The 27,088-nt window shown below is 46.0% G+C and overlaps 1 protein-coding gene across 2 annotated transcripts; it reads right to left on the bottom strand.

The window, feature by feature from the left end:
* Positions 1-456: 456 nt before the first annotated feature.
* GAA (glucosidase alpha, acid) lies at positions 457-23,371 on the bottom strand. Of its 2 annotated transcripts, none has more exons than XM_033961619.1 (20): positions 23,239-23,371; positions 22,520-23,059; positions 20,873-21,018; positions 20,477-20,642; positions 19,807-19,903; positions 18,969-19,088; positions 16,981-17,099; positions 16,408-16,539; positions 15,455-15,565; positions 14,286-14,399; positions 13,850-13,934; positions 13,030-13,147; positions 9,949-10,082; positions 8,548-8,699; positions 6,488-6,636; positions 5,693-5,834; positions 4,845-4,943; positions 4,470-4,634; positions 3,661-3,813; positions 457-2,517 (listed from the first exon to the last, which is right to left on the bottom strand). In XM_033961619.1, the coding sequence occupies exons 2-20, from the start codon at positions 23,054-23,056 to the stop codon at positions 2,449-2,451; spliced, it is 2,808 nt and encodes a 935-aa protein (XP_033817510.1). In that variant the 5' UTR covers positions 23,057-23,059; positions 23,239-23,371; the 3' UTR covers positions 457-2,448. The 2 variants fall into 2 exon arrangements, with proteins under 2 accessions (XP_033817510.1, XP_033817509.1); XM_033961618.1 differs by having other exon boundaries at positions 23,187-23,342.
* Between the last annotated feature and the right edge of the window lie 3,717 nt (positions 23,372-27,088).

The following is a 27,088-nucleotide window of genomic DNA, read 5'->3' as shown; positions in this document are numbered from 1 at the left end:
TAATGGCCTTGATAAGGGATTCTATCTCCCCAAGACAGGGAAGGTTGAATTGAGAACATTTTGAAGACAATGAAAGTGTATTGACTTGTTCAGAAGCAGGATTTGAATTCGGTTTTAAAATGAGATTTGTCCTGATGGAGTTGATTTTGTCTATAAAATAGTTTGCGAATTCTTGAGTGGTTGGCAGGTTACAATTTGTCTGATCCTGCCGTTTGGAATCAGGATTTATTGATTTTAAGATGGAGTAAAGAGCAGAAGGGTTTCTAGCTTTATCGATTAATTTAGAAAAGTATTCCATTTTTGCCTGATTAATTTTAGCTTTATAAAATTTTGAATGCTCTTTGAATTTTTCTAGGTTAGCAGTAGTTTTTTTGTGTCTCCACCTGCGCTCCAAAGTGCGAAGTTGTTTTTTTAGAGTGTTAAGTTCTGCTGAAAACCAGGGATTTTGACTTTATCGGGCAGAGATAGATCTAAACTGAAGAGGCGCTATTTCGTCTAATAAAGTTGTTGTAGCTGTATTCTATAACGTAAGGGAATCATCTAAGGAACCTGCCTTAATATCAGAGTGATCTAGATTGAGAGCAGAGGAGATCAATTCAGATGAAAGTTTGCTCAGATAATAATAATAATAATTTATTGTTTGTATACCATCAAAGCCAAGGTAGTTCGAGGCGGTTTACAATAAAGAAGAGCTGGACATACAGCGAAAAACAATGAAGTCTTTGAGTACATGGCTGTTTGTATAGAGTAAGGTAACTTTGTAGGGACGGGTTTACAATAAGAGTGAGTCAATGGGGAGCGGGTCGTACAGAGGGGTAAGCAGTGAAGGCTTTGGGATCTCTTGTTGTGATAGTCTTATGTGTTGAGGGAGCCATGAAATGAGAACTTGTGTGAGCTATTGAAACAAAATGATGATCGGACCACGTGACTGGGAAACTGGAACCAAGTGAGTAAAAATTAATAGCAGTTTTAGGAATGAAGACCATATCTAATGTGTGACCTGCTTGGTGGGTAGGGGATGTAAGAAAAGGATATAAGTCCAAATGATTGATATAGGAAAGTATTTCTGTTGTATTGTGGTTGTTCGTATCGTCAAAATGGATGTTAAAGTCTCCAAGGATCAAAGGATTTATGGTAGAGGAACCAAAGTCGTAAAGCAATGCTTGTAATTGAGTAAAGTTATTTCGAGTAACTGGAGGAGGTACTTTATGCTCATGGCTTCTGCTGTGACTTCAGCGCATGTGCTTGTTCTGAAGGACATGATGGCGAGACCCTCAATGTCTGGAGGATATTTTCAATCAAAAACTACTGGGTAAAAAAAAATATATATAGAAAAGTCTCCCAAAGAGTAGAACTTATATATGTAGTTCACCTTTTTTGTTAGTTGTTTGGAGGATATTTTCTACACTTGCAAAGTCTGCTATAGCTCCACAATTGTGGAATTCATTGCCACTCTATATCAGAAAAGAAAAAGATCTTATTTCCTTTAAAAAACTTCTAAAAACTTTCTTATTTAATGATGCTTTTAACAATTAAATTCTGAGACCTGTTAACTTAATCCAGAATTCAATTTTTCCCTTCCTCTAGTTCTTTTCTCTTTTATGTTTTTTCTACCTGAGAGAATTGTAACTTTTCCCCTCCTATCCTCTTATATCATGCCTCTTATATCTTATATCCACATGTATGATGAAACTTGTTAAGTGTTATAAGTGTTTTAAAGCTGTTTGTCCTCTAAATTGTTGTTTTTTATTAAACTGTTCATCGCTTAGAAAGTTTGTATAGGCGATTCATCAAATGGTAATAAAACTTGAACTTGCTGGTGTGGCCAACTCAAGAACCCCCCCCCCCAAAAAAAAAAAAAAAAAAAAAAAAATCAGACAAAATCAAAGTGTTAAGCACAGTCTCTCACAAGAGATGGTTCAGAACTCGAGTGAAGTCAGTTACAGCCCAACCTGAGATGGAGCTGGCTTTCAGACTCAAGGCATTATCCCAAAAAATGCCACCCAGATGACAGCAAAGGGCTTTTTGGATTCAAATAGGCAATGCACAGCTCATTCCTGAATGCCAGGGCTGGGGCAACACACTGCAATGTGGACTAAAGTAAACCAGTTCCAATCAGAAATCTGCAAGTTTTCTACTGGATTACAGATATGCTCGTCTTCATTTCTGGCCAAGCCCCATTGGCTAGTGCCTTTCTTCATGTTACAGAATTTTCTTTATTGTTAGGCACTTTGATTAGAATATTTTTTTTTTTTGTGAAAGGTGGTATAATCAAATACCTAATAAGCAAAAAACCATTTTCTAGGTCTCAGCTCAGGACCTAGAAGATACTGACCAACCTCCAACAAGTAAATGTACAGAACATTTCAACCTTCACCCACCCCACCAACTCAGATTTTATTCCTCCATCCAGTGTGAAAATAGCTGAATCGGTGCCGATTTCTACGTTCAGCTATATGTCCATGTGATCACAAACTGCCTCCCCATGGAAAGAGAGAGATTCTCCACGCTCAGGACCTGAAAAGCAACATGGACAACAGTTCAGTCATGGTTCAGGTTTTTCTTTTCTTCTTAATATTAGCCTTATTCTTTCCTCCTCCTCATCATCCCTTCTTCTCCATCCGCCTTCTCTTCCAGCTTCCCCATTCCAACTCCTTCTAGCTCTCTGCCCCCCCACTACCAAATTACTGCACCTACGGTCAGCATTCCTAGGGTGCATCTTCTTCTCCTCCGGCCCCTAGCCAAGCTAAGCCAATCCCTGCTCTTCTCTCCCACCAGCCTGACCTGGGGCTCCCTCCCCTCGCTGAGCCACTTTGATCCTCACTTTTCCTCGCCCTCCCCTCTTCCACCATAATTTTATTAATGCACTATGAATGGTTTGGTGTCTCTAGATCAGGGGTGTCCAACCTCAGCCCTTGCCAGGTTGGGTTTTCAGGATTTTCCAAATGAATATGCAAGAGATCTATTTGTATACAATGGAAGAAGTGCATGCAAGCAGATCTCATGCAAATTCATTGGGGAAATCCTGAAAATCTGACTGGATTGTAGCCCAAATCCTACTCTAGACCTTGCAATGGAAGATGGCAGAAAAGACACAATGTATTTAGGAAGGGTTTTTTTTTGTTTTTTTTGCAATCGGTAAAAGTTGGGAGTGGGGGTGAAGGGGGGAGGGAGGGAGGCACTACCTAGCAGCCAGGGAAGGGATGGTGTGAATCAGTCTTGCTCACCATCAAGAAGATGAGTAGAGCTGGTACCGTCTGTCCTGCAAGGCTGCAAGAGACAGACCCTGAAAAAAGGGGGTGTCTACTTAATATACAAAACTGGTCTGGGCTGGTGAAAGCTCAATGGCTCAGGAATTTTTACTGGCCACCAGAGCTGGACAGAAATCTCCTCTGATAGTTTATGGCTAGTGGGGCTACTGCTCTCTTTCCTTCTTCCTCAGGCTCAGATGCACTCAAGAGTACATTGGACAGTAGGACTTCAAACGCAAATGCACTACAGCTCACTGTGCTAGGGCCTGAGCCTTAGAGCTGGTGCAAATATTTTGTTTTACAGGCAAATATGGCTTCATTTGGGTTTGGGTGGCACAGGAAAACCCCCAAATGGCCCTGCTTCCTACCAACCCCACCTCTCACTGCCCTTACAAGGGAAATGGGTTACCTTAGTGTCCAGATGATAGGAGAAATCGCTGCTGGAGACGCCGTTAACCAGAACCTTCCAGGGAGGGTTCGGGACACCGAACACCTTCACCAGCTGCAATGTCAGTCCATCCACTTGGCTGTTCACGTGGATCAGTTTACTCAGTACTACATTCTGCGATAAATCAATTAATTAGTCAATCAATCTGTAGGAAGAGAGTCTAGGCAAGAGGGCAGAGGAAGGTGGCGGTCAGGGAGAGGGGAACCTGCCTAAGTTACTTCAGAATGGGCTGCATTCGAAGCAATTGGAGCCCGAGGGCTTTTCACTCCCTATACAATGCTAGGAATAAAAATACCCGTGAAAGGGAATCAGTTAATCATTTCCCACTGAAACAATGTGATTTGGTACTGGCCAATTATGACCTGTATTTTGTCCTCCTGTCCTCTCCCTCTTCCCACAGTACCACAGCCTTCGACGGTCCTTTCATCTGTCCCTTTACACCTGGGCATTGCATGGTTCCCGCATGAGATCAAACACAATAATTCTACATTATACACCCAAGACAACTGTTGGTACCCAGTTCACAATTTGCATAGCCTAATTCTGACATTTACCAGTAGCAGCTAATCAAAACCATACAATTTACTGCTTTTTATAAAGAGATAAAATTAACATGGAGCTGAATTGGTCCGGCCCTCTATAACAGTTCCAGTTTCTCATGTGGCACTCTGGGAGAATTAATTGCCCCACCCCCGCTTTACAATCACAGTAAAGAATACTGGGATAGGGTTCTCCGGCCAGCCGGCAGGCTCGGTGCGCAGGACGCTTACTGTGCTTGCCAGGAATAGGATCTGAGTATAATCCTCCTTCATAAATGTGTTCAGACTTTCCCCGTCATCCCAGAAAAGATCACCACTGGCCTCTCCATCCTCCGTCAGCGCCACAACCAGGTACATCCCATTTTTACGTGACTCTTCTGTGGTGTAGCCTGGAAACTAGCAAGACACCAAAGAAACAAAAATGTTTACCTAATACACAAAGAACTGAAATATATTTACTGTTTCCAGTGCGTGTCCAGGGACATTTGACCTCTCATCCACCGAGAAGCAAAGTATCTAGGACACTAACCCTGCAGTACTGGAGTCTCACCAGCAGAGGGAGGGAGGTACTAGGCACACACCAAAGCTGCAATACCGGAGTCTCACCTGCAGAGGTAGGATGTACCCGGCACGAACATGGACATTGATTGAATCCAAAGGAGCTGACAGAATGATCCACTGCCCCTTGCTGTGAATGGCAGTTCCCTAAACAAACAGCATTTGGGAAGTGGGGGGGGGGGGGGGTAGGAGAGAAAGGAATAAAAAGGAAAAGTAGTTATCCCTGTCGACTTCCATAGAAGATGAAATGATTCTTGTCCCTCCAGTTTTTATCAATACAAAAATATTCTTACAATGAGCAACTGGTAAGTTAGAGATCAGATGTAAAGCAGAGGTTCCCAACCCTGTCCTGGAGGACATCCAGCCAGTCAGAGTTTCAGGATAGCTCTAATGAATATGCATGAGAGAGATTTGCCTATAATGGAGGTGACAGGTATGCAAATCTGCTCCCGACTGGCTGGTGGTTCTCCAGGACAGGGTTTACCTTGTATTTTCCAGTGACGTGACAAATGTAAGAATCATTTTGGACTCAGCAATCCAGGTTACTGCAGTGGTGAAAAGCAGGGCCCAGTCACACAAGGTAAGACAAAACGTGCTCTTTTTTTGCCCACAAGACCTCTGAACAGTAATGCAGGCTGTGGTACGAATCCACCTGAACTACTGCAATGTGGCTATGCAATTCCACAAAAAACAACAAAAAAAGGCCTATCACGGTCTCTATTTCTAACATACTTGCTCTGATGAATGCGGGAACCACAGAACTGTTGCATGATTTTTGGTCTGCATGTTATCCTACTTTGAATTATGTATATTTTTATGTAATCTGTGAAGGATAAATAGAGGATTAAAAATCTCTATTAATAATGTATACGTAAACTTCTGTAACCGACACTTACTGCTGCCGTGTCATACCACGTCCCTGGGGGAAAGTAGCCGGTCACGTCTGTCTTCCCCTTCTCCAAGACTGGAGTGACGAGAAGAGCCTCCCCCCACATTAACTGGCGATCCACAGTCCAGGTGTTTGGGTCTGAAGGAAATCTGAAAGGCGATATTACACATAAGACACGGGAGAGTGGAGCTGCCAGGCGTGAGAGGGACGGGTTGACACGTCTCAGCCTTTGCCTCTTTCAAGAACTAAAGGTTTCTGCAGCCTGGAACTGAGGGTACATCAATAGCAAGGGGACAATAACAGACTAGAATGAAGCTCAGCCTAGGTAATTCCAAGACTCTCCCCCCCAATAAGAGCATTTGCCAGATGAACCAGACCTGCCAGCAAGTGATAAGGGCTGTGTGGCCTGCACCGAAGAGGAAAAAAAACAAGAACCAGGCCTTGACCCCAGATTTTCCCCTCATCACCTCACAATTCATCCTCTTTCCACCTCTTTCACCCTCCCAGGGGGTCTCGCTATGGATCCACTACCCTTTCCTCGATCTGCTACCAATAAACATTTTCCTTACAATGAAAAGGTTAAATGAGAGTAACATGTGAGGGAAAAGGGAGGAAGGCCAAAAAGGAAGGGGAGAAACACTTTGCACTGGAGGCCAGCAGAGGTTGTACAGGCCCAAATAGCAGCAGAACTCAAGTGTACTCAGTGCATGAGGTAATAAGACAGGTGCTTCACGCAGAATGGCTCTGTGCTCATTTTCTCAGCCACTCGTTGACATGTGCTATTGTAACCTGGAGCACTTACTCAAGGAAGAGAGGTCGAGCCACAGTCTCTCCGGCCGTATGGGCCTTGTGGAAGAGGGTGTAGAGATACGGCAGCAGCGTGTAGCGCAGGTTTAAGGCTTTCCGTATGGCCTTCTGAGCTTCGGGACTGAAGACAAAGGGCTCCTGGGGCTGTAAACAGAAAAGGACAGCCAAGAAGCTCAGAAGTTTCTTTCAGCAAAATAGGAATCTGTGTGTATGTGTATGCGAGTGTTGCTGTATTTGATTGACTGGGGGGGGGGGGTCTATTTATGAAAGCTGAGGTTCCCCTGACTCAATTCCACTGACGAGCTGAGTCTTGGAGCCACCTGAGAAAGGCCGAGAATCACAGCTCTGGCCTGTTTTCTACTGGGACTCTTCTGAGAGGACAGCGGGTTTAGAAGTCATGTCATCCTGACATAAACAACACAGGCAGGACTGCAGCCTAAACAATATTTTGTCCAACCAGCAAGAATAACTAGGGAGCTTGGGGACTGATTTTTGGACATCTCCAACAATAAAGCTGTTCTCCTGAACAAAACTAACCTTTACCCTTGCCAAAGTAAACACCTTACCCCAGCTCCTCAGTCTGCAGGGACTCCAGTGAATTTCTCTCAGTCCTGTACACAATCTGCCACCTGGGTTTACATGCAGTGTATTAAAGAATGACATAGGGACAAATTTTTCCCCTCCCCATGGGAACTCATTTTCCTGTCAGCTCTGCCTTAACCACACAAGCCTCGAACACTTATGATTTTAAAGAGTTTGAGGCTTGTGCAGATGAGGACGGAGCTCAGGCATTGGTGGAATGAGGCATTATGACATCACAATCTGAGCTCTAGAATGTTGCTACTTAGGATTTTAAAGGGTTTGAGGCTTGTGCAGATGAGGACGGAGCTCAGGCATTGGTGGAATGAGGCATTATGACATCACAATCTGAGCTCTAGAATGTTGCTACTTAGGGTTTGAGGCTTGTGCAGATGAGGACAGAGCTTAGGCATTGGTGGAATGAGGCATTATGACATCAGAATATGAGCTCTAGAATGTTGCTACTTAGGATTTTCAAGGGTTTGAGGCTTATGCAGATGAGGACGGAGCTTAGGCATTGGTGGAATGAGGCATTATGACATCACAATCTGAGCTCTAGAATGTTGCTACTTAGGATTTTAAAGCGTCTGAGGCTTGCGCAGATGAGGACGGAGCTTAGGCATTGGTGGAATGAGGCATTATGACATCACAATCTGAGCCCTAGAATGTTGCTACTTAGGGTTTGAGGCTTGTACAGATGAGGACGGAGCTTAGGCATTGGTGGAATGAGGCATTATGACATCACAATCTGAGCTCTAGAATGTTGCTACTTAGGATTTTAAAGCGTCTGAGGCTTGCGCAGATGAGGACGGAGCTTAGGCATTGGTGGAATGAGGCATTATGACATCACAATCTGAGCCCTAGAATGTTGCTACTTAGGGTTTGAGGCTTGTACAGATGAGGACGGAGCTTAGGCATTGGTGGAATGAGGCATTATGACATCAGAATATGAGCTCTAGAATGTTGCTACTTAGGATTTTAGAGTGTTTGAGGCTTGTGCAGATCTAATCTAATCTAATCTAAACCTTAAGTTTATATACCGCATCATCTCCATGAGAATGGAGCTCGACACGGTTTACAAGAACTTAAAATGTGGACGGAGCTTGCAGGAATGGGGCAGGAACAGGAAAATTTGTCCCCGTGTCATTCTCTACAGTATATTATCTTACTCCTTCATACAGTCATGACCAAAGTGACCGCCATTATCTTATGAACAGTAGTTGGTGTCTCAAAGGTTTTCCTTTGGCACTAAGCAGCTAGTATTTACCCTTTACGCACGTTATCTACATCAGCCCTCCTCCACTGGTATCTCTACACCCCTTCCCTCCCTCCTCTGACCTGGGCGCTTCCGTCTGCAGCTCCCCCTCAGTCTAGGGCCAGAGTTACTTTTAGTTTTCATGTTTGTGTTCGCATGTGCTTACCAAAGTGGTCAGGGCAATACCATCCCCCCTTCTTCTCGCACTCCTGCTGACTTACCTTGCCATTCTCATCATTATGGTTCCTCATGAATGGATAGAAAGCTCCCAGCTGGGTCCATCGCACACACAGCTCTTCCTCTGTGTTACCAGAAAATCCGCAAATGTCAGCTCCGACCAGTGGCACGCCATAGAGATTAAAAAGCAGCACCGCTGGGGAGAGTCGAGAGACAGGTTCTGTCAGTTAGAGGTCTAATCCCAGATAAATCGTGGACTTTCTGCGATACAGGAGGTCACTTTGGGGCCATTTGATACTTTATGACACACGCATATGGGTGCAGAAAAGAACGGAGAAATTCATGCGTGTACTCCTCTCACGAGATCATTTGCAAAGAGCCGGTCAGCGCGTAACGGCCACATATATTATACAATCTATCTGTGCCTCAGCTGCAAATGAAGGCGAATATTCATAACCTTGAATTGCTAATCTACTCATTTTAGGAGAGAAGGGAGCTGCGATGGTTAATCAACTTGAACCCTGAGAGTGCAGCAGTGCAAATCCTGGGAATTACAGGAGCAGTTGCTGAGGCTTTAATCCTTTGTGTGTCCAGAGAGAGAAAGCAGCGGGGGTTGTCGTCACTGCGCCCCCACCCCCCCTCCCCAGGCCACCATGCAGCTGTACCTGGAAATGTCCCTGGTATGCATCAGGGAGCTCTGAGGTTGGCCTGGCTTGGTTCCCATTTCACTGAAGGATTTGGCAGGGGGTTAAAATTCAGGCCTGGCTCAGCTTCGTCCTTAGGACACGTATTATCTGTTGGTGCAGCTCACACCTACCTAGGCCATGCCAGTGGAAAAGTGGAGCCACCTCTACAGATCATTTATTATCCTGACTAGTTTAGGCTCTGCAAAACCAGCATCACCAGTAGCAATCTGGGAATCCCCCAGTAAAACTCCCAGCCTGGTTTCCTATCCACCCCCCATCATCTTCAGGCTCCCTCACAGCTCCTCATCACCAGCCCTTTCCCACAGCCCAGCTTGTTACAAGCGAGTAAAGCAGGACCTTCAAGTCAATGGCCACCAACCAGTAACACAGTCAACAATCCTGGAATATCCAACGCCTTTGTTTCGGGTTGTAATTGCTGTTCCTTGCAGGTTACCCACCCCCCACCCCACCCAATGGTTAATTTATTCGGATCCATCATGAACTGATAAGGGCTTTGGGGGAATACAAATGGTAATGTAAGGTAACTGCCACTCTTTGAAAACAGCTGCCGCTTCTGGCTGGTTCCCCCTCATTCCTTCTGCTTAGAGCTCTAACAGACCTTCTCTACCATGTTTTCAGCCCCAGTGGCTGCCTGAGAGAATTTGGTGGGTGTGTTGAGCCATCTCAGGTCCCTGCAGGGTGTATTTCACTTACACTTTCTAAGGCTGAACATTTCCATCCAGTGAAGCACTCAATTACCTGGTATTGAATAGTACAGGTGCTCCCAGGTACTGAGAATGTCTCCGGTCCAGTGTCCGGCGTAATGTCCATGACTCGAAAAAGTGGACCGGGAGATTACAAAAGGGCGTCTCCCCAGCACATCGACCAGAGCACTATGTAAAGAGGGAGAGACCAGACGCACACAGGGTTATTAAAAGCCACGGCTTCTCTTCAGAACAGGAGAAATGTGCTAATGAGAGGTAAACCCCTCTGCTCCGAGGTCAGTTGTCAGTGGGTGCAGAGGGAGTCGCGTGCGTGTGCCGAGAGTACAGAGCGGTACAGGGACAGATATGTCACCCATCCCCACCCTATCCACCCACCAAAATTAATCTCCTCCATCCCCACCTGTATCCACAGGAGTCTACTCACAGCCCTCTGTTTCCCCCCGACCCCAAGAGCTTCCTGTAGCTTTTTGGATGGTATTCACTCTTCAACCAATGAGTGTTCCAAGCCTTAGGCTGCTTCTCAGGGCATTCCGAACCTCATTTTGGAATCACCAGAGATTTTGACAGCTCCCATGGCAACTTCTTCCATCCTCGTTCCTGTGCAGCTCTCTAGCTAAGAGGCCGTGTGTTACAGGAGAGGAGAGAGGAAATCTGCCGAGCTCCTGCTGAGGTCCTAGCTCTGACGATTATGATCCCAGCAGAAGCATATTTCTATCCCAATATACAAGACTTGAAACTGGGAAGGTCAAGGAGAAGCTCTCTACTGTAGCTCTGGAACGGAGGTCTTCACGGAGCTGAAGCCTATGAGAAGAGGGAGACACTACACAGAGCAGCAGGCAACTTTTGTCAGCTACAGGAGGTGGCCTACAAAGGGAAATGAGGAGGCAGCGTAGTGTTATCCAGGACATGGTGAAGGAAGGGTCCAAGCAGCATGATCAGCATGGATAAGAGCCAAGGGGGATAACATTAGCTACACAGCACAGATAAGAGCCAGGGAGGGGGGTAGAAAGGGGTAATGTGAGCTATATAGAACATAAGAACATAAGCAGTGCCTCTGCTGGGTCAGACCAGAGGTCCATCATGTCCAGCAGTCCACACGCGCAGCAGCCTAACAGGTCCAGGACCTGTGTAGTAGTCTCAATCTATACCCCTCTATCCCCTTTTTCCTTCAGGAAATCATCAAATCCCTTCTTGAACCCCGATACCGTACTGTGGACTATCACACCCTCTGGAAGCACATTCCAGGTGTCCACCACCCTTTGGGTGCAGAAGAAGTTCCTAGCATTGGTTCTGAATCTGTCCCCTCTTAATTTTTCTGAATGCCCTCTCGTTCTTGTAGTTTTCGAACATTTGAAGAATCTGTCCCTCTCCACTTTCTCCATTCCCTTCATGATCTTGTAGGTTTCTATCATGTCCCCTCTAAGTCTCCATTTTTCTAGGGAAAAGAGCCCCAGTTTCTCTAAGGTTTTCCATACCTTTTATCGATCGTGTCGCTCTTTTCTGAACCCTCTCGAGTATCGCCATATCCTTCTTTAGGTACGGCGACCAATACTGGATGCAGTACTCCAGATGGGGGCGCACCATCGCCCGATACAACGGCAGGATAACGTCTTTCGTTCTGCTTGTAATACCTAGCATTCTATGCATAACTCCATCTATCTAAGTCTAACCAAGAAAAGTCTTCAAGGACTTCAGCAGATCCAGAATACTGCGGCTAGGTTGATCTTCGCAAAATGCAAATTTGATCATCTTTCCCTGCTTCTGTCAAAACTTCACTGGCTTCCAGTAATCTCTAGGCTTCACTTTAAATGTGCCTGCCTAACATTCAAGATCCTGCATGGCATTCTTCCCACCCCCCTAATTCCACTATCTTGGAATTCTACCAAATCCATCCAAAACCTTAAACTATCTTTCCCCTCATTAAAAGGCGTTACCTATACCGGAAAATTAGGGAAATCTCTTTTCTTCAAAATCACTGAGCTTTGGAATAACCTTCCTGCCCAGCTGCGGAATCTGGGCTTCCTCCAATTATTCCGAAAACTATTATTCTCAAAAATGTAAATTTCTCTGCTCTCTTTATAATCATTAATTCTTATGTTTTTTTTACTTGTTTTAAAGTTCCTGTAAACCGTGCCGAGACTCTATCTTTATAGAGAGGATGCGGTATATAAGCTTAAGGTTTAGTTTAGAATGGACAGTGCTTGAGGGGAGGGGGGCGGGGGGAGGAGGAGGAGGGGCTGGAGCCAGTTGGTCTAAACCAGGGGTGTAGAAGTCCCTCCTTGAGGGCCGCAATCCAGTCGGGTTTTCAAGATTTCCCCAATGAATATGCATGAGATCTATTTGCATGCACTGCTTTCAATGCATATTCATTGGGGAAATCCTGAAAACCCGACTGGATTGTGGCCCTCAAGGAGGGACTTTGAGATTCCTGGTCTAAACAGTACTCTCCCCCCTTGTTCACACCCAGAATGTTCAATCTCAGAGAGGCCCCGATCTACTGATCCACCTGAATCCCACACACTCCGTCCACGTCAGAACGTCCTGTGAAATGTTACTTCTTTGGAAATCCTTTTCCCTGTTAGAAATATCAGAGCAGCTCCGGAACCCACAGTGGGAACATCCTCAGTCATTCCAGGGTCTTCGCTATCATAGAAAGTTTTCATCTTCCTCCCTCCCCCAAGGGACGGTTATGGAGGTATTTATGAGCGAGAGGCTTTAATGACATTTGAAATACACTTCTCCCTCCGTATACGTGGGTTTACTACTCGCGACTTCAATTATTCACAATTTTTGTCTTGATGGCTCCTCCCCCCAAAATGACATCATCCTGGGGTGCCGATAAAAAGTTTGGCGCTTTTTTCTCAGCGTGCAGAGAGAAATTCTAGTCACAATTTCGTCATACTCACAAGGGTAAAAAACCCAACCCGCAGGCCGAAACTCTGCCCTAACCACCATGTATTTGGAGGGAGAAGTGTAAAGGGATGAATAATGAAGATGTCGTGCTGCCCCCCAGTGGCTGGAGTCTGCACTGCAGGACCCACTGCCCTGCGGTTTGTAAATGTTCCCTGCTGTGAGAGACATGCTGAGGCTTTAAGGACTTGTCATGATCACTCACTTATGGGTTGCGATGGCCTCAGTCAGTCCGTACAGGTTGTGTAAGTTGTAATGACTGGACAGGTGCTGCTTGCTGGAGGCACATATAGTGGCTGACATCAGGCTGCCTCCTACGACTCCTACCGAGAAGACAGACAAAGGCATTAACGTGAGGCAGCTACACCCCCCTCCCCCAAACTGATCAGATTCTGACAGAATTCCAAGAGCATGCATTGCCAAGTCCTGATTAGCGATTAAGATGATTCTAGAAGGGCATCTTTCCCAATTGGAGGGAACACGGTCCACATCAAGGATGCTTTTGATACTTAAAAAGCTTGACTAGGAGTTTCATTTCATTTCCATAACCTCTTTAAGGTTCATTGTTTATCCCTTCCCTATTGTTTTTTACCATAATTGTCTTCTTTTCTATCAGCAATTTGTATTTCTCTACCCATCCTTTCCTCTCGTTTTTACATTATGTATGTTTAGTTATCGCTTGTCTTGCTGCCCCCTTAATTGTCTGTAATTTTAATGATATGTTCATCGCTTAGAAATTTGAGTAAGCGATTAATCAAATAGACAATAAACTTGAATTCATCAACTTCCCCCTGACTTCTAGAAGCTTTCTGAAGTTCCAATACCACTGAGGGCAAATAGCGATAACTGAAACGGCTATTCTCAGCACATTTCGAGGGCTAATTCCACAGCTTCCAAGGGGGCAGGCGTGGCTGACCCTAGGATCATTTAAAATTGGCTTTTTTTTAGACCCCACTTTCCAAGGATAAGAACAGAGGGCATCAAAGAGCCCACAAAGGGAGGCAGGGAAACGCTTCTGGGATTACCTGGGACATACGGAGGGTTTTCCAACTCATTGTCAGGGCAGCCATCCATCGAGCCACACACCATATTGGAGGGCTCGTTCATGTCCTGTCATTTGGGAGAAGGAATGCGCAAGATCAGAGCTCAGAAAAGAATCACACACGGCTTTCATCCTGCGCTGGACTTTTCTTACTGTCCCATCAGCACAGAAACATCCAACATTGATGCAGAAAAGTGACCTCTACAAACATATCTGAATTGTGAAAAGTGACCATTTAAAGCATAGCAACCCCTAAAATGTCAGATGAATAATAAAGGATGAAAATAAATATTATTCAACTTAAAATTTAGAACCCCCCCCAAAAAAAAATATCAGACCACGACAGTCCCAGATGTGCTGGGAGACTGTCTCTCCCACTGGACAAAAGGATGAGGTGAGAGTGGAAGAACGATACTCACGATCCACAGACCATCGAAGGGCACCTTGGCATGGAAATTCCTCACCAAATCTCTCCACCAATTGAAGGCCTCTGGGTTGGTGAAATCAGGAAATACTGTAGGACCCGGCCAGACCTGCGAGGCAGCACGTGAGAGAAAGACACACACAAAATGAGAGTGCTTAAACCGTCTACAATGTGAGTCAGCTCTCCAAGGCCGACGTGTTGATTCTTACCAAGACCATTAAATGCCTCGCTGTACATAAGGGTGACACAATACCTGGAATGACAGCACTACCAGAACACATAGAGGCAGCAAAAATACCCCTCCGAGCCTACCAGCATCTGAAGTTCCCTTCGCTCCAGCTCTTTCCCTGGCTTCAAAACAGATTCTCCCTCCATGCCTCCAAATCCATGTCTCTCCCCTTTCATCAGCAACTCTAGCTCCAACCTCATTCTTCCCCTCCCTTTCACAAGCCCCAGAGTATGGCGCAGAGGTTAAAGCCACAGCCTCAGCACCCTGGGGTTGTGGGTTCAAACCTACGCTGCTCCCTTTGACCCAGGGCAAGTCATTGCCCCAGGTATATTAAATAGATTGTGAACCCACCAGGACAATCAAGAGAAAATGCTGGAGTACCTGAATAAATTCATGTAAACTATGCTGGGAGAACAGGATAGAATATTGAATAAAGTGTGTGAAAAGTTTCAGCTTCTGAGATTGTGACGTCATAATGCCTCATTCCACCAATGCCTAAGAGCCAACCTCAGCAGTGATGTCACAAGGGCTTGATTGTCCTATACTTGGCTCACTTTCACTACATTTTGATTTCTAGAGTGGTGCAGTGGTTAGAGCCACAGCCTCAGCACCCTGGGGTTATGGGTTCAAACCCAAGCTGCTTCTTGTTACCCTGGCAAGTCACTTAATCCCCCAATTGCCCCTGTTGTGAACCTGCCAGGACTGGCAGGGAAAGTTCTTGAGTACCTGAATAAATTCATGTAAACCCTGGGAAAACCGTATAGAAAATTCAATAAATAAATCTTTGATCCTCTCTGTCCACAGTTTTCCTAACTCTGTCTCCTCGCCAAACTGCAGCTCCTCTGGTTCCACATCCGGGTTTCCCCCTCCCTCTCTGCATTTCTTCCCCTGCTAACTTTCAGCATCTTCTCCCTCCACCCATCAATGGCTCTCACCTTGCCTATCAGCGGCTGCCCCGTCGCATTCATGATAAAGACACCTCTCTTTAGCCCATCATCATAGGGGGTGTAGGTGCCAGGGGGACTTGAGCTGCTGATACCGGGATCCTGTTTCAAATGAGGAGCATAAGGAATTATTACCCACTATGGAAAGAAAATCTCTGCTATACATCACCTCTTATCAAAGCCCTTTAAAGAGCATCTACCTCATTTTAATACCCACAAACTGTCTTATACAACAGGAAGGGGAGTGTGGCGCAGTGGTTAGAGCCACAGCCTCAGCACCCTGAGGTTGTGAGTTCAAATCCACGCTGCTCCTTGTGACCCTGGGCAAGTCACTTCATCCCCCCATAGCCCCAGGTACATTAGATAGATTGTGAGCCCCCCAGGACGGACAAGGAAAAATGCTTCAGTACCTGAATAAATTAATGTTCCCCTGGGAGAACAGTATAGAAAACTGAAGAAATAAATAGTGTGAAAAGCTTCAGCCTCTGGTAACCAGAGCTGCTATTGTGATGTCACAATGTCTAATTGCACCAATAAGAGCCAACCTCATCAGTGATGTCACAATGGCTCAATTGTCCTTTACTTGGCTCACTTTTACTACATTATGATTTCTAGAGCGGTGCAGTGGTTAAAGCCACAGCCTCAGCACCCTGAGGTTGTGGGTTCAAATCCACGCTGCTCCTTGTGACCCTGGGCAAGTCACTTAATCCCCCCTGACAGAGGTACCAAGGGCAAAAACAGAGCATGGCATGTGAAAACGTTTTCTTTTTTTTGTTCAGGTTCTTGGTTCAACTTCAACTCAATATATGTTCTGGTCTTATAGGAGATTTCTTTATGCCGTCTGTAATTAATCAAGTTTTTCTTAAAATTTACTATACATAATAGAACTAGAGTCAGAGCCAAAGACTTGGGGAACCTGAGAGGTCCTAAGACCTGCCACTTACCACAATGATGATGTATTTCATGCCCTTCTGATGGAAATCCTTCACCATGTCCGGGAGGTCACCAAAATTTTTCAGGCTGTAAGAAAAGTCCCGCCTGCCATCCATATAATCCAGATCATTCCACTGAACATCCTGTGGGAGCAGAGACCATAATTTCAAGCCACATCTCCCAATATCCCCTCCTGATGCTCAGCGCTCTACCCACTGCCCATCTCCACTACACCCTAGGGCAGAGCAGGAGACCTTTATGCCGTTCCAACCACTCTCAACCCAGCGTCTAAGCATTCGGTGAACCGAATACAGATTCTGCATCTCATTATCATTTAGCTAGTGGAAAGAAGGAAGAGTAATAGGACACCTAAATTCCTTTATTTCACCGACTCAGTTCTCTTCCAAAGCCCCAGGGCAGCACCCGGCCCAGCAATCGCTTAACTGGCAGACATGACCCTTCACCTCCTCCCACGATAACTGTTCTATCGAAAGATCCCCCAAACTTGTCTTAAATTCATTTGTTCCGTATGACGGAATGCACCACTCGCACAACTCACTTAGTCTCTAAAGATTCCAACGTACCAAGGGCATCTTTGCCTCTCTCATGCGCTGGACCACCAGGCGGGTCATGTTGCTGGATGTGTAGCCAAAGCGGCAGAGGTGGAAACCCAGGCCCCAGTATGGAGGCATAAAGGGATAACCTGCAGAAAAACAAGTGAGCATCAATGAACGCCTGGTTGAGAATCTGTGGGCTGAAGTTCCCTCTTCCTGTTTCTGGCCTAGGAGCAGGGAGCTTCTAGTGGACATTCACTCCCATGCCCTTCCCACTTCCCACAGGCAGAAGTCCACTCTGGCTGCTTTCACTGAACTACACTGAACCCTGCTGCAGAGTTTGGTGTCATCAGCAAATTTGAATGTGAGGTTATTAAATTTGCTGATGACACCAAACTCTGCAGCAGGGTTAGAAGCACGGAAGACTGTGAAGACCTGCAAAGGGACCTAACGAGACTGGAAGAATGGGCAAAAAAGTGGCAAATGGGTTTTAACATAGAGAAATGTAAGGTCATGCATGTCGGGAAAAAGAACCCGATGTTCAGCTACAAAATGGGGGGATCATTGCTAGGGGTGAGCAACCTTGAAAGAAACCTGGGGGTGGTGGTGGACACAACATTGAAAGCATCGGCACAGTGTGCGACAGCCTCAAAGAAAGCGAACAGAATGTTGGGTATCATCAAAAAGGGTATCACAACCAGGACGAAGGAAGCCATCTTGCCGCTGTATCGCGCAATGGTGCGCCCGCACCTGGAGTACTGTGTCCAGTACTGGTTGCCGTACCTCAAGAAGGACATGGCAGTACTCGAGGGAGTCCAGAGAAGAGCGACTAAACTGATAAAAGGTATGGAAAATTTATCATACGCTGACAGGTTAAAAATGCTGGGCCTGGAGAAGAGGAGACTTAGAGGGGACATGATAGAAACCTTCAAAATCCTAAAGGGCATAGAGAAAGTGGATAAGGACAGATTCTTCAAACTGTGGGGAGCCACAAGCACTAGGGGTCACTCGGAGAAATTGAAAGGGGACAGGCTTAGAACTAATGCTAGGAAGTTCTTTTTTACCCAGAGGGTGGTGGACACATGGAACAAGCTTCCGGAGGATGTGATAGGCCAGAGCACATTACAGGGGTTCAAGGAAGGTTTGGATAGGTTCCTGGAGGATAAGGGGATTGAGGGGTACAGATAAAACTAGAGGTAGGTTATAGAAATGGTCAGTAACCACTTCACAGGTCACAGATCTGATGGGCCGCCGCGGGAGCGGACCACTGGGCGGCATGGACCTCTGGTCTGACCCAGTGGAGGCAACTTCTTATGTTCTTATGTACATAATCCATTGAAATTGCAGAATATGATTTTGGGTTTCAAAAAGGGGTTGGACAAGTTCCTGAAGGAAAAGGGGATTGAGGGGTATCGTTAGAGGGCTACTATATAGGATAAAATGTCTTAATTAAAGGATCACTTACAGGTCACTGACCTTCGGACTGCTGGGCACGATGGACCTATGGTCTGACTCGGCAGAGGCGATGCTTATGTTCTTATGGTTTGTTTTTTTTAATGTGATTGCAAATGTTTTTATTGTAAATTGCCTAGTTAATAAATATTTGAATTAAGAACTTGTTGTAATATAATATTTTGTGCACTTATTGTCAAATATGAAAATGAATAAAGAATTAATAAAAAAAAAAAAGAAGTAAACAAATGCAGAAACTACTAAAATGTTTTTGTCACTCCATCCTACCCCCTTTTCTGCACTCTCTCTCCTCCATCCTTCCCTTCTCTCTATCTCTTCCTTCTTTCTCGTTCATCCTGAACTCTATGCGTATCTGTTCCTCCTTCGGTACTCTGGCACTAAATCTGTTCCCAAAACCGAGATAGAAATCCCACTTTTGGAAGGCACAGTCACCACCTTAAGGAGTGGTCGGGAACAATGACTGAGAGTTTGTTAGCGATCACATCAAAGGCCCCAGCCAGCCTCGGTTGACCCTGCATGGGTAGAAGCTACTGACATACTCTTACCAATCACGTCCTGGAACTGTCGCACGACACTCTTAGGCTCTGGACCCAGGAAGACATAGAAATCCAGGATTCCACCAATTGTTCTCCAAGAAACCGCAGGGGTGGGCTGCAGAAGCACATCTGGGAAAGAGATGCCAGGAGAGATGACCTATAGCATTGCTAGTACCAGAAACCCCCCTCCCCCCTGCTATCGTAACACAGGCTCCCACCTTATTCCCCTTTAGGTAATGGGATTTGACATACTATCTTTCAGTGGTTACAATCAAAGCGGTTTATTTATTGAAAACTTCTATACCGTTACTAATGACTGAGGCGTCAAGTCAGAGCAGGTTATATGAGCTTCTGTAGTGGTGATACAATACAGTTTGCATTAGAAAATTTTCCCCCGACCCCTCAGGAACTCATTTTCCCATCCCAGAGAGTTCTTTTCCTGTCCTTGCCCCGTTCCTGTAAGCTCCGTCCTCATCTGCACAAGCCTCAAACACTTTCAAATCATGTGTTCAAGGCTTATGCAGTTAAGGCAGAGCTTAAAGGAATGAGGCAGGGACAGGGACAGAAACAGCAACAAAACTCTTGGGGCAGGGATGGGGGAAAAATTGACCCCCATGTCATTCTCTAGTTTGCGTTTTCTGAGATGGATTTCAATACATATATTTAGGTACTTATTTTGTACCCGGGGCAAAGGAGCTGCCAAGTTCTCAGGCCACTGCGCTAGGCGTTCAACTGCGTTTCCAGTTCACTTTAACTAGGGACATCGTAATCTTTTCCCATGGAAAATAAGTCACAGTTGCGAATCATTGGCCTTCCCAGTACACAGTAAAGAAAACAAAGCACTTACCCATCGCATTGCTGTTGAGCAGGAAGACGCCATGCGAGGAACCGTCCTTTTCCATGACAAGGTAGAAAGGGTGGGAGCCATAGAGATTGCCACCTGGCTGAAGTCACAGAGCAGAGCGTCAACCTTCTTCCTTCTGCATCAAAGCAGTCTAAGTCCCGCCCGTCAATTATGTAAATACTTGGCTAATGACCATTGTTTTCTTTTTCTTTCTCTCTATTATTTTAGAACTACATTTTCATTTTAATAACGTCATTTTACTCTGTAAACCAGTCAGATACTAGCTGATGGTCGGAATATCAAATGGCCACCAAGCTTTCCCTGGCCGTGGGATCAGACCTCTCCTTGCCCGCTGTACAAAATCGGGCAGCAAATTCCCAGCATCCCTGTGCTCTCAGATCTGACGCTTCAACAGATCAGCCTACACAAAGTTCTGTCCTGAATCCCGCCCCCGCCCAGGGCTCTCAAGGACTGTAGTTGACGTCCCCTACTTGAACTGCTGCCTATGGGAGATAACCCAGATGCTAAAGTCAGAAATGTCCGATCAAGCCAGTCATGGGTGAGAATCTAATGTGTCCCTCTGGTTACTGCTATGTAAATGGGGCCAGGGAAACTGTCCTTTCTATCTGTTTTTCAAGTGTCGTACCTCACCCCCCATTTTTATCTTCCTTACCCTGGGTGACGCGTCCCGGTTCCAGAGAGTCACTTTGGACCAGTTGATGTTCAGCATCAGTGAGGTTAAGTGCTCGCCAAGCCCAAAGATGTACTGGGAGGGCAGCGAAGTTGACATCTGGAGGAACTGGTCAGCAAAAAACAGGGGTGCAATAGTGGTGTTCAGGCTGTGAAAGAGAGAAAGGAAGCAAGGGTGGAAAAGATCGGAAATACAAGAACAGACGACACACTCACCGCAAGGCAGAAACTCCCCCCCCCCCCCCCAAGACATGAATGGCACAAGACTAGTTCCAAAAATACAACCTCTTTTAAGCTCCTGACATTCAGGTTTCCCACTTCTCAGTGGGGTCTGAAATTGACACAGCTCTGAAGCACTATTGAAACTAAAAGCACTTACAGAACCAGCCCATTGGACCGTCTTTGTATAATTAGACCAAAGGGGTTATCAGAGAAGTGGACATCGTAGAGCTTCTGAGCGGCTGAGCCCTTCTCAGGCGGGGTTTCGATTGGAACCTCGTAGCGAGTCTTTGCTGGGTCTCTGACCTGAAAACAGAGATATCGTTAGAGCACAACCTCCCAGATCCCTACACAGAGATGCTAGAAAATGTGACCTGCCCTCGAGAGAGACATTTTGCAGAATTGCTGCCGATTTCCTTCTTCTGTGCATCTTAAAGTGATTCGAGTGGACAAGGGAATTAGGGGATGTCTATGGACAGGGCCAGCCAGGGCAGTAGCGTAGCGAGGGAGGTTGTTGGCACCTGGGGCGGTGGTGCCAAGCATCAGGCGTCTTCCCCCATCCTGGTCTACCTCTTGAAATGCTTGCTGGCATGAACAGCATCTTCCGCTCACTGTTCATGCTAGTGTTGGTCCCCTTCTGACATCATGTCCTGGTTCTGTGAGCAGGAAATGACATCAGAAGGGAGCTGATGCTGGCACGAGCAGCAAATGGAAGATGGTGCCAGAGCTGGTGAATATTTAAAGAGATATGTGGGGAAGGGGGATGGAGAGTAAGAGAAGATGGCACTGGCTGACGTCCATCTTGAGAGGTAGGGGCTGCGGATTCCTCCCAAGCCAACTGGTTGAGAATCTGTTGGGGTGCTGTCCAGAACCTGGGCTGAAGTTCCTTCTTGCTGTTTCTGGCCTAGGAGCAGGGAGAGCGTTTCTACCAGAATACCATTTCAGCAAGAAATAAAACGGATAAGAACATATGAATAGCCCTACTGGGTCAGACCAATGGTCCATCAAGCCCAGTAGCCCGTTCTCATGGTGGCCAATCCAGGTCACTAATACCTGACCAAAACCCAAGGTGTAGCTATATTCCATGCTACCAGTACAGGGCAAGCAGTGGCTTCCCCCATATCTGTCTCAATAGCAGACTATGGACTTTTCCTCCAGGAACTTGTCCAAACCTTTCTTAAAACCAGCTATGCTATTTGCTCTTAGCACAACCTCTGGCAACGTGTTCCAGAGCTTAACTATTCTCTGAGTGAAAAAAAGTCCTCCTATTGGTTTTAAAAGTATTTCCCTGTAACTTCATCGGGTGTCCCCTAGTCTTTGTAATTTTTGACGGAGTGAAAAATCGATCCACTTGTACCTGTTCTACTCCACTCAGGATTTTGTAGACTTCAATCCTATCTCCCCTCAGCCGTCTCTTTTCCAAGCTGAAGAGCCCTAACCATTTTAGTCTTTCCTCATACGAGAAGAGTTCCAGCCTCTTTACCATCTTGGTCGCTCTTCTTTGAACCTTTTCTAGTTCTGCCATATTTTTTTTGAGATAAGATGACCAGAACTGAACGCACCATGGAGTGATACAGGGGCATTGTAATATTCTTAGTCTTTTTAATCCCCTGAAAACTGTGTCTAGAAGTAAGAGGTGGGTAAGGGGCGTGATCTACGCAGGTCCTGCTGATTATTTGTTGGGATGTCATTTTTTTCTAAATATTTTGCATATTATCTTTTTACCTGTCAAGTTAAAGTTTCAGAAAAAGTGTTTAGCTCTATAGTTTATGCCATCGTTTCCAGCCTAGAACTTGCCGCTACTTACTGTAAAACGCAGTCTACTTCTGGTCTCAAAGCGCACCTCCAGCTGCAGCAAAAGGATGTCTTTTGGCATAAAGGTGGGAAAGGTACGACTCAGGGTGGCGCTGTAGCCTCTTTCTGTAGAAGTGAGATTCTTCATTTCATAGCTGGGGTAGTTGGACGGCAGGAAGCAGAAGGGCTGCCCCAGGGAAGGCCTGCTGCCCGGAGGAACAAAGCAGCAGCCTCGGGCCTCACACTGTTCTTTGGTGAGGATCTTCTCAGGCGCACAATCGAACCTGCGGTCTGGACAGACATTGCACTGCGGAGACGCTGCAGCTGGCGCTTTTTCATGCCCGCGTTTTGGCTTCTCTTCCCCTGCAAGAGCACGGGCACGTTGCAGAGGTACCGCTCGGAGGACCCTGCCCGCCACCACTGGAGAATCCCAGCAAAGGAGCAGCAGAGCCGCGCCAAGGGCACATCCCACCGCCACATACGCAGCTGCCCACCTGCCCTGCGGAGAAGCCGCTGCCATCGACTTTTTCTTTTCGGTTGGCACCAACATTCCCTGTGGAAACAAAAAAGAAGGACAGGAGGGTCACTTTCAAAGAATCCTCCTTTTGCTTGACTTTGCTGCCATTTGTAGGCAAGGCAATGGCAGCTCTCCCGGATGTGGCCGGATCTGCCCGTTTGACCTTCGGGGAGGCGAGAGATCCGGCGGATCCGAGCGCGGCGCAAACAACGAACCCCGGCGGCTCCCCAGAGCCCGAGTCCGCTGATCGGCTGAGCAGCGGTTGCAGAGCAGCTTCCCCGGGCGCACGCGACTCCCAGGGCAGGTCACGCGCTCTCTCGGTCATATGATTGGCTGAGGCTCCTCCCAAGACCCACTGCTGCCCCCTGGGGGAAATGCTTCGTGTCATATGCTTTAGGGCCTCCCAGGCTAGTGCAAAGTCCTGGATCCAGGGGAGAGGCGAGAATTGCCCCAGTTATGCAATGAACTTCCTGGAATTTTCAGGCGTCCCAGCTCTTTTCAATCTTTAAAAACTTTTCTGTTTGCTATTTTTTTTTAACTTATTGTTAACTGTGTTGAAGACCTGGTATATAGAGTTAAATTGTACTTTAGTTTAGAGTGTGGGCAGTGGTTAAAGCTACAGCCTCAGCACCCTGGGGTTGTGACCCTGGGCAAGCCACTTAATCCCCCTTGACCCCAGGTACATTAGATAGATTGTGAGCCTGGCAGGACAGACAGGGAAAAATGCTTGAGTGCCCGAATAAACTCATGTAAACCAGTCTGAGCTCCCCTGGGAGAACTTGTACATTGATGCACCTTCTTGTCCAGTCTGTCTGTCTTGACTAGATTGTAAGCTCTTTAGAGCAAGGACTCTCTTCTATGTTTTGATGCACTGTACTGCATATGTCTAATAGCACTATAGCAGGGGTGCCCAGTCGATCGCGTTGCCTTCGCGTTCTACTTGCTTCCCGACTCAGAAGCGCCGAGCTGACCAACTTTCCCCACTCGACATCAATTCTGACGTCGGTGAGGAAGTTCCGGGCCAGCCAGGCAGCGAATGGCTGGCCCGGAACTTCCTCTCTGACTTCAGAAATGACGTCAGGGAGAGGAAGACTGATTGGCCTGACGCTTCTGTGTGGGGAAGCAGAGAGAGCTTGGGGCGGCGGTGGTTTAGATGCCTGTTCCCCGATGGCGGCGGCAGTGGCTTGGGAGCAGGCAGGGAGACAAAAAGAAAGAAAGGGGGCATGGAGAGAGAAAGACAGAAAGAAAGGGGGGCAGGTAGAGAGGAAGAAAAAGTTGGCAGAGGGAATGAGGTCTGGAAACATAAAGCAGGCTGAAAGAAGGGAAGAAATATTGGATGCACAGTCAGAAGAGGAAAGTGCAACCAGAGACTCATGAAATCACCAGACAACAAAGGTAGGAAAAATTATTTTCTTTTCAATTAAGTGATCAAAATGTGTCCGTTTTGAGAATTTATATCTGCTGTCTATATTTTGCACTATGGCCCCCTTTTACTAAACTGTAATAGCAGTTTTTAGCGCAGGGAGCCTATGAGCATTGAGAGCAGCGCAGGGCATTCGCGGGTTAGTAAAAAGGGAGGGGGTATATTTGTCTATTTTTGTATAGTTGTTCCTGAGGTGACATTGCATAAAGTCATCTGCCTTGACCGCTTTGAAAACCCGCAGAATATAAATGATAATTAACATTTTCTCTGCGTACAGTGTGCTTTGTGGGTTTTAAAAAAAATTTATTGTTGGTATATCATTTTGACTTGGTCATTTTAAAAGTAGCTCGCAAGCCCAAAAAGTGTGGGCACCCCTGCACTATAGGAATGATTAGTAGCAGTAGAAGCTGTCTGAACGCTCAGTGACATCACAATGCATCAGGGTCATACCCAGAATTCTTAATGACATCATAATGCAGCTCTATATGGATCCCCCATCTGAGCACTGTGTACTGATGCACCTTCATGTCCAGAAGGGGATCACAAGCAGATCAGAGAAGGTTATCATGCCGCTGTACCGGGCCATGGTGCGCCCTCACCTGGAGTACTGCGTCCAGCACTGGTCGATGTACATGAAGAAGGACACGGTACTACTCGAAAGGGTCCAGAGAAGAGCAACTAAGATGGTTAAGAGGTTGAAGGAGCTTCTGTACAGCGAAAGATTAGAGGAACTGGGCCTCTTCTCCCTCGAAAAGAGGGGACATGATTGAAACATTCAAGGGAATAGACTTAGTAAATAAGGACAGGTTGTTCAGCCTCTCCAAGGTAGAGAGAACGAGAGGGCACTCTCTAAAGTTAATTGGAAGGAAGTTCTTTTTCACCCAGCGAATGGTGGAAAACTGGAACGCTCTTCCGGAGGCTGATATAGGGGAAAACACTCTCCAGGGATTCAAGACAAAGTTAGACAAGTTCCTGTTATGAACGCTGTTATATTAGGGAATAATACAAATTTTAAATTAATTTGGGGCCCATTGAAGTCCTTTGTAGAATCTCTATAGTTATGGTCTGTTATTAGATAATATGCACATCCGGGGAGGGGTGGGAGGTATACAGGGTCTTTAATCGACTATTTTACAGATGGAAATAGGGGGGAAGGATGATAAATTTTGTGGTTTGAAAAATAAGTCTGAATGTATACATATATATGTATTTTCTGTTTAAAATATGTATAATATAATACTAAAATTAGGGGAAAATTTTATAGTTACTCTAATGGAAAAGATTGAGTTGGGTGGGGGGAGGGTATTAATATGTATGAATCTTGAAAAATTTAAGTGATGTATATAGTGTAAAATGATTAATTTATTCTGTTTCCACTTATTGAATGTGTTTTAAAAATGAATAAAGAATTAAAAAAAAAAATTCCAGGAGCGTCTGTTGTCTTTTCAAGCGACTGTAAGATTGGACTGAGGAAGACGTAACTGGTTTTAAGAGGAGCTGTTGTTGAAGAAACATTTACGGTGATTGAAAAATGAAGGAATATAAACAGATTAAACCGTGAGAAAAGCAAGTTCTTTTTTGCGTCCCCTCGCAAAGGGAAGCATGAATCGGGTTTTCAGGATTTCCCCAATTAATATGCATGAGATCTATGTGCATGCACTGCTTTCAATGCATATTCATGGGGGAAATCCTGAAAACCCGATTGGATTGCGGCCCTCAAGGAGAGACTTTGAGATCCCTGGTCTATGGTGTACCAGGTCTCAAAGTCCCTCCTTGAGGGCCGCAATCCAGTCGTGTTTTCAGGATTTCTCCAATGAATATGCATGAGATCTATGTGCATGCACTGCTTTCAATGCATATTCATGGGGGAACTCCTGAAAACCCGATTGGATTGCGGCCCTCAAGGAGAGACTTTGAGATCCCTGGTCTATGGTGTACCAGGTCTCAAAGTCCCTCCTTGAGGGCCGCAATCCAGTCGTGTTTTCAGGATTTCTCCAATGAATATGCATGAGATCTATGTGCATGCACTGCTTTCAATGCATATTCATGGGGGAAATCCTGAAAACCCGATTGGATTGCGGCCCTCAAGAAGAGACTTTGAGATCCCTGGTCTATGGTGTACCAGGTCTCAAAGTCCCTCCTTGAGGGCCGCAATCCAGTCGGGTTTTCAGGATTTCTCCAATGAATATGCATGAGATCTATGTGCATGCACTGCTTTCAATGCATATTCATGGGGGAAATCCTGAAAACCCGATTGGATTGCGGCCCTCAAGGAGAGACTTTGAGATCCCTGGTCTATGGTGTACCAGGTCTCAAAGTCCCTCCTTGAGGGCCGCAATCCAGTCGTGTTTTCAGGATTTCTCCAATGAATATGCATGAGATCTATGTGCATGCACTGCTTTCAATGCATATTCATGGGGGAAATCCTGAAAACCCGATTGGATTGCGGCCCTCAAGGAGAGACTTTGAGATCCCTGGTCTATGGTGTACCAGGTCTCAAAGTCCCTCCTTGAGGGCCGCAATCCAGTCGTGTTTTCAGGATTTCTCCAATGAATATGCATGAGATCTATGTGCATGCACTGCTTTCAATGCATATTCATGGGGGAAATCCTGAAAACCCGATTGGATTGCGGCCCTCAAGG

The sequence above is a fragment of the Geotrypetes seraphini genome, chromosome 10, assembly GCF_902459505.1.
Source record: "Geotrypetes seraphini chromosome 10, aGeoSer1.1, whole genome shotgun sequence".
NCBI classification, from domain to species: Eukaryota; Metazoa; Chordata; class Amphibia; order Gymnophiona; family Dermophiidae; genus Geotrypetes; species Geotrypetes seraphini.
Note: the sequence above shows the minus strand (reverse complement) of the source record. Positions and strands in the feature narration are given on the sequence as shown.

What these genes read in the sequence shown, in the direction of transcription:
- GAA (XM_033961619.1), bottom strand. Translation starts at nt 23,056, where the DNA reads ATGTTGGTGCCAACCGAAAAGAAAAAGTCGATGGCAGCGGCTTCTCCG. An exon ending in ACAGTTCCAGGACGTGATTG is followed by an intron (nt 17,100 to 18,968) that starts GTAAGAGTATGT and finishes GTTTTTCTGCAG; the next exon opens with GTTATCCCTTTATGCCTCCA. An exon ending in CCTTCGATGGTCTGTGGATC is followed by an intron (nt 13,935 to 14,285) that starts GTGAGTATCGTT and finishes CCCAAATGACAG; the next exon opens with GACATGAACGAGCCCTCCAA.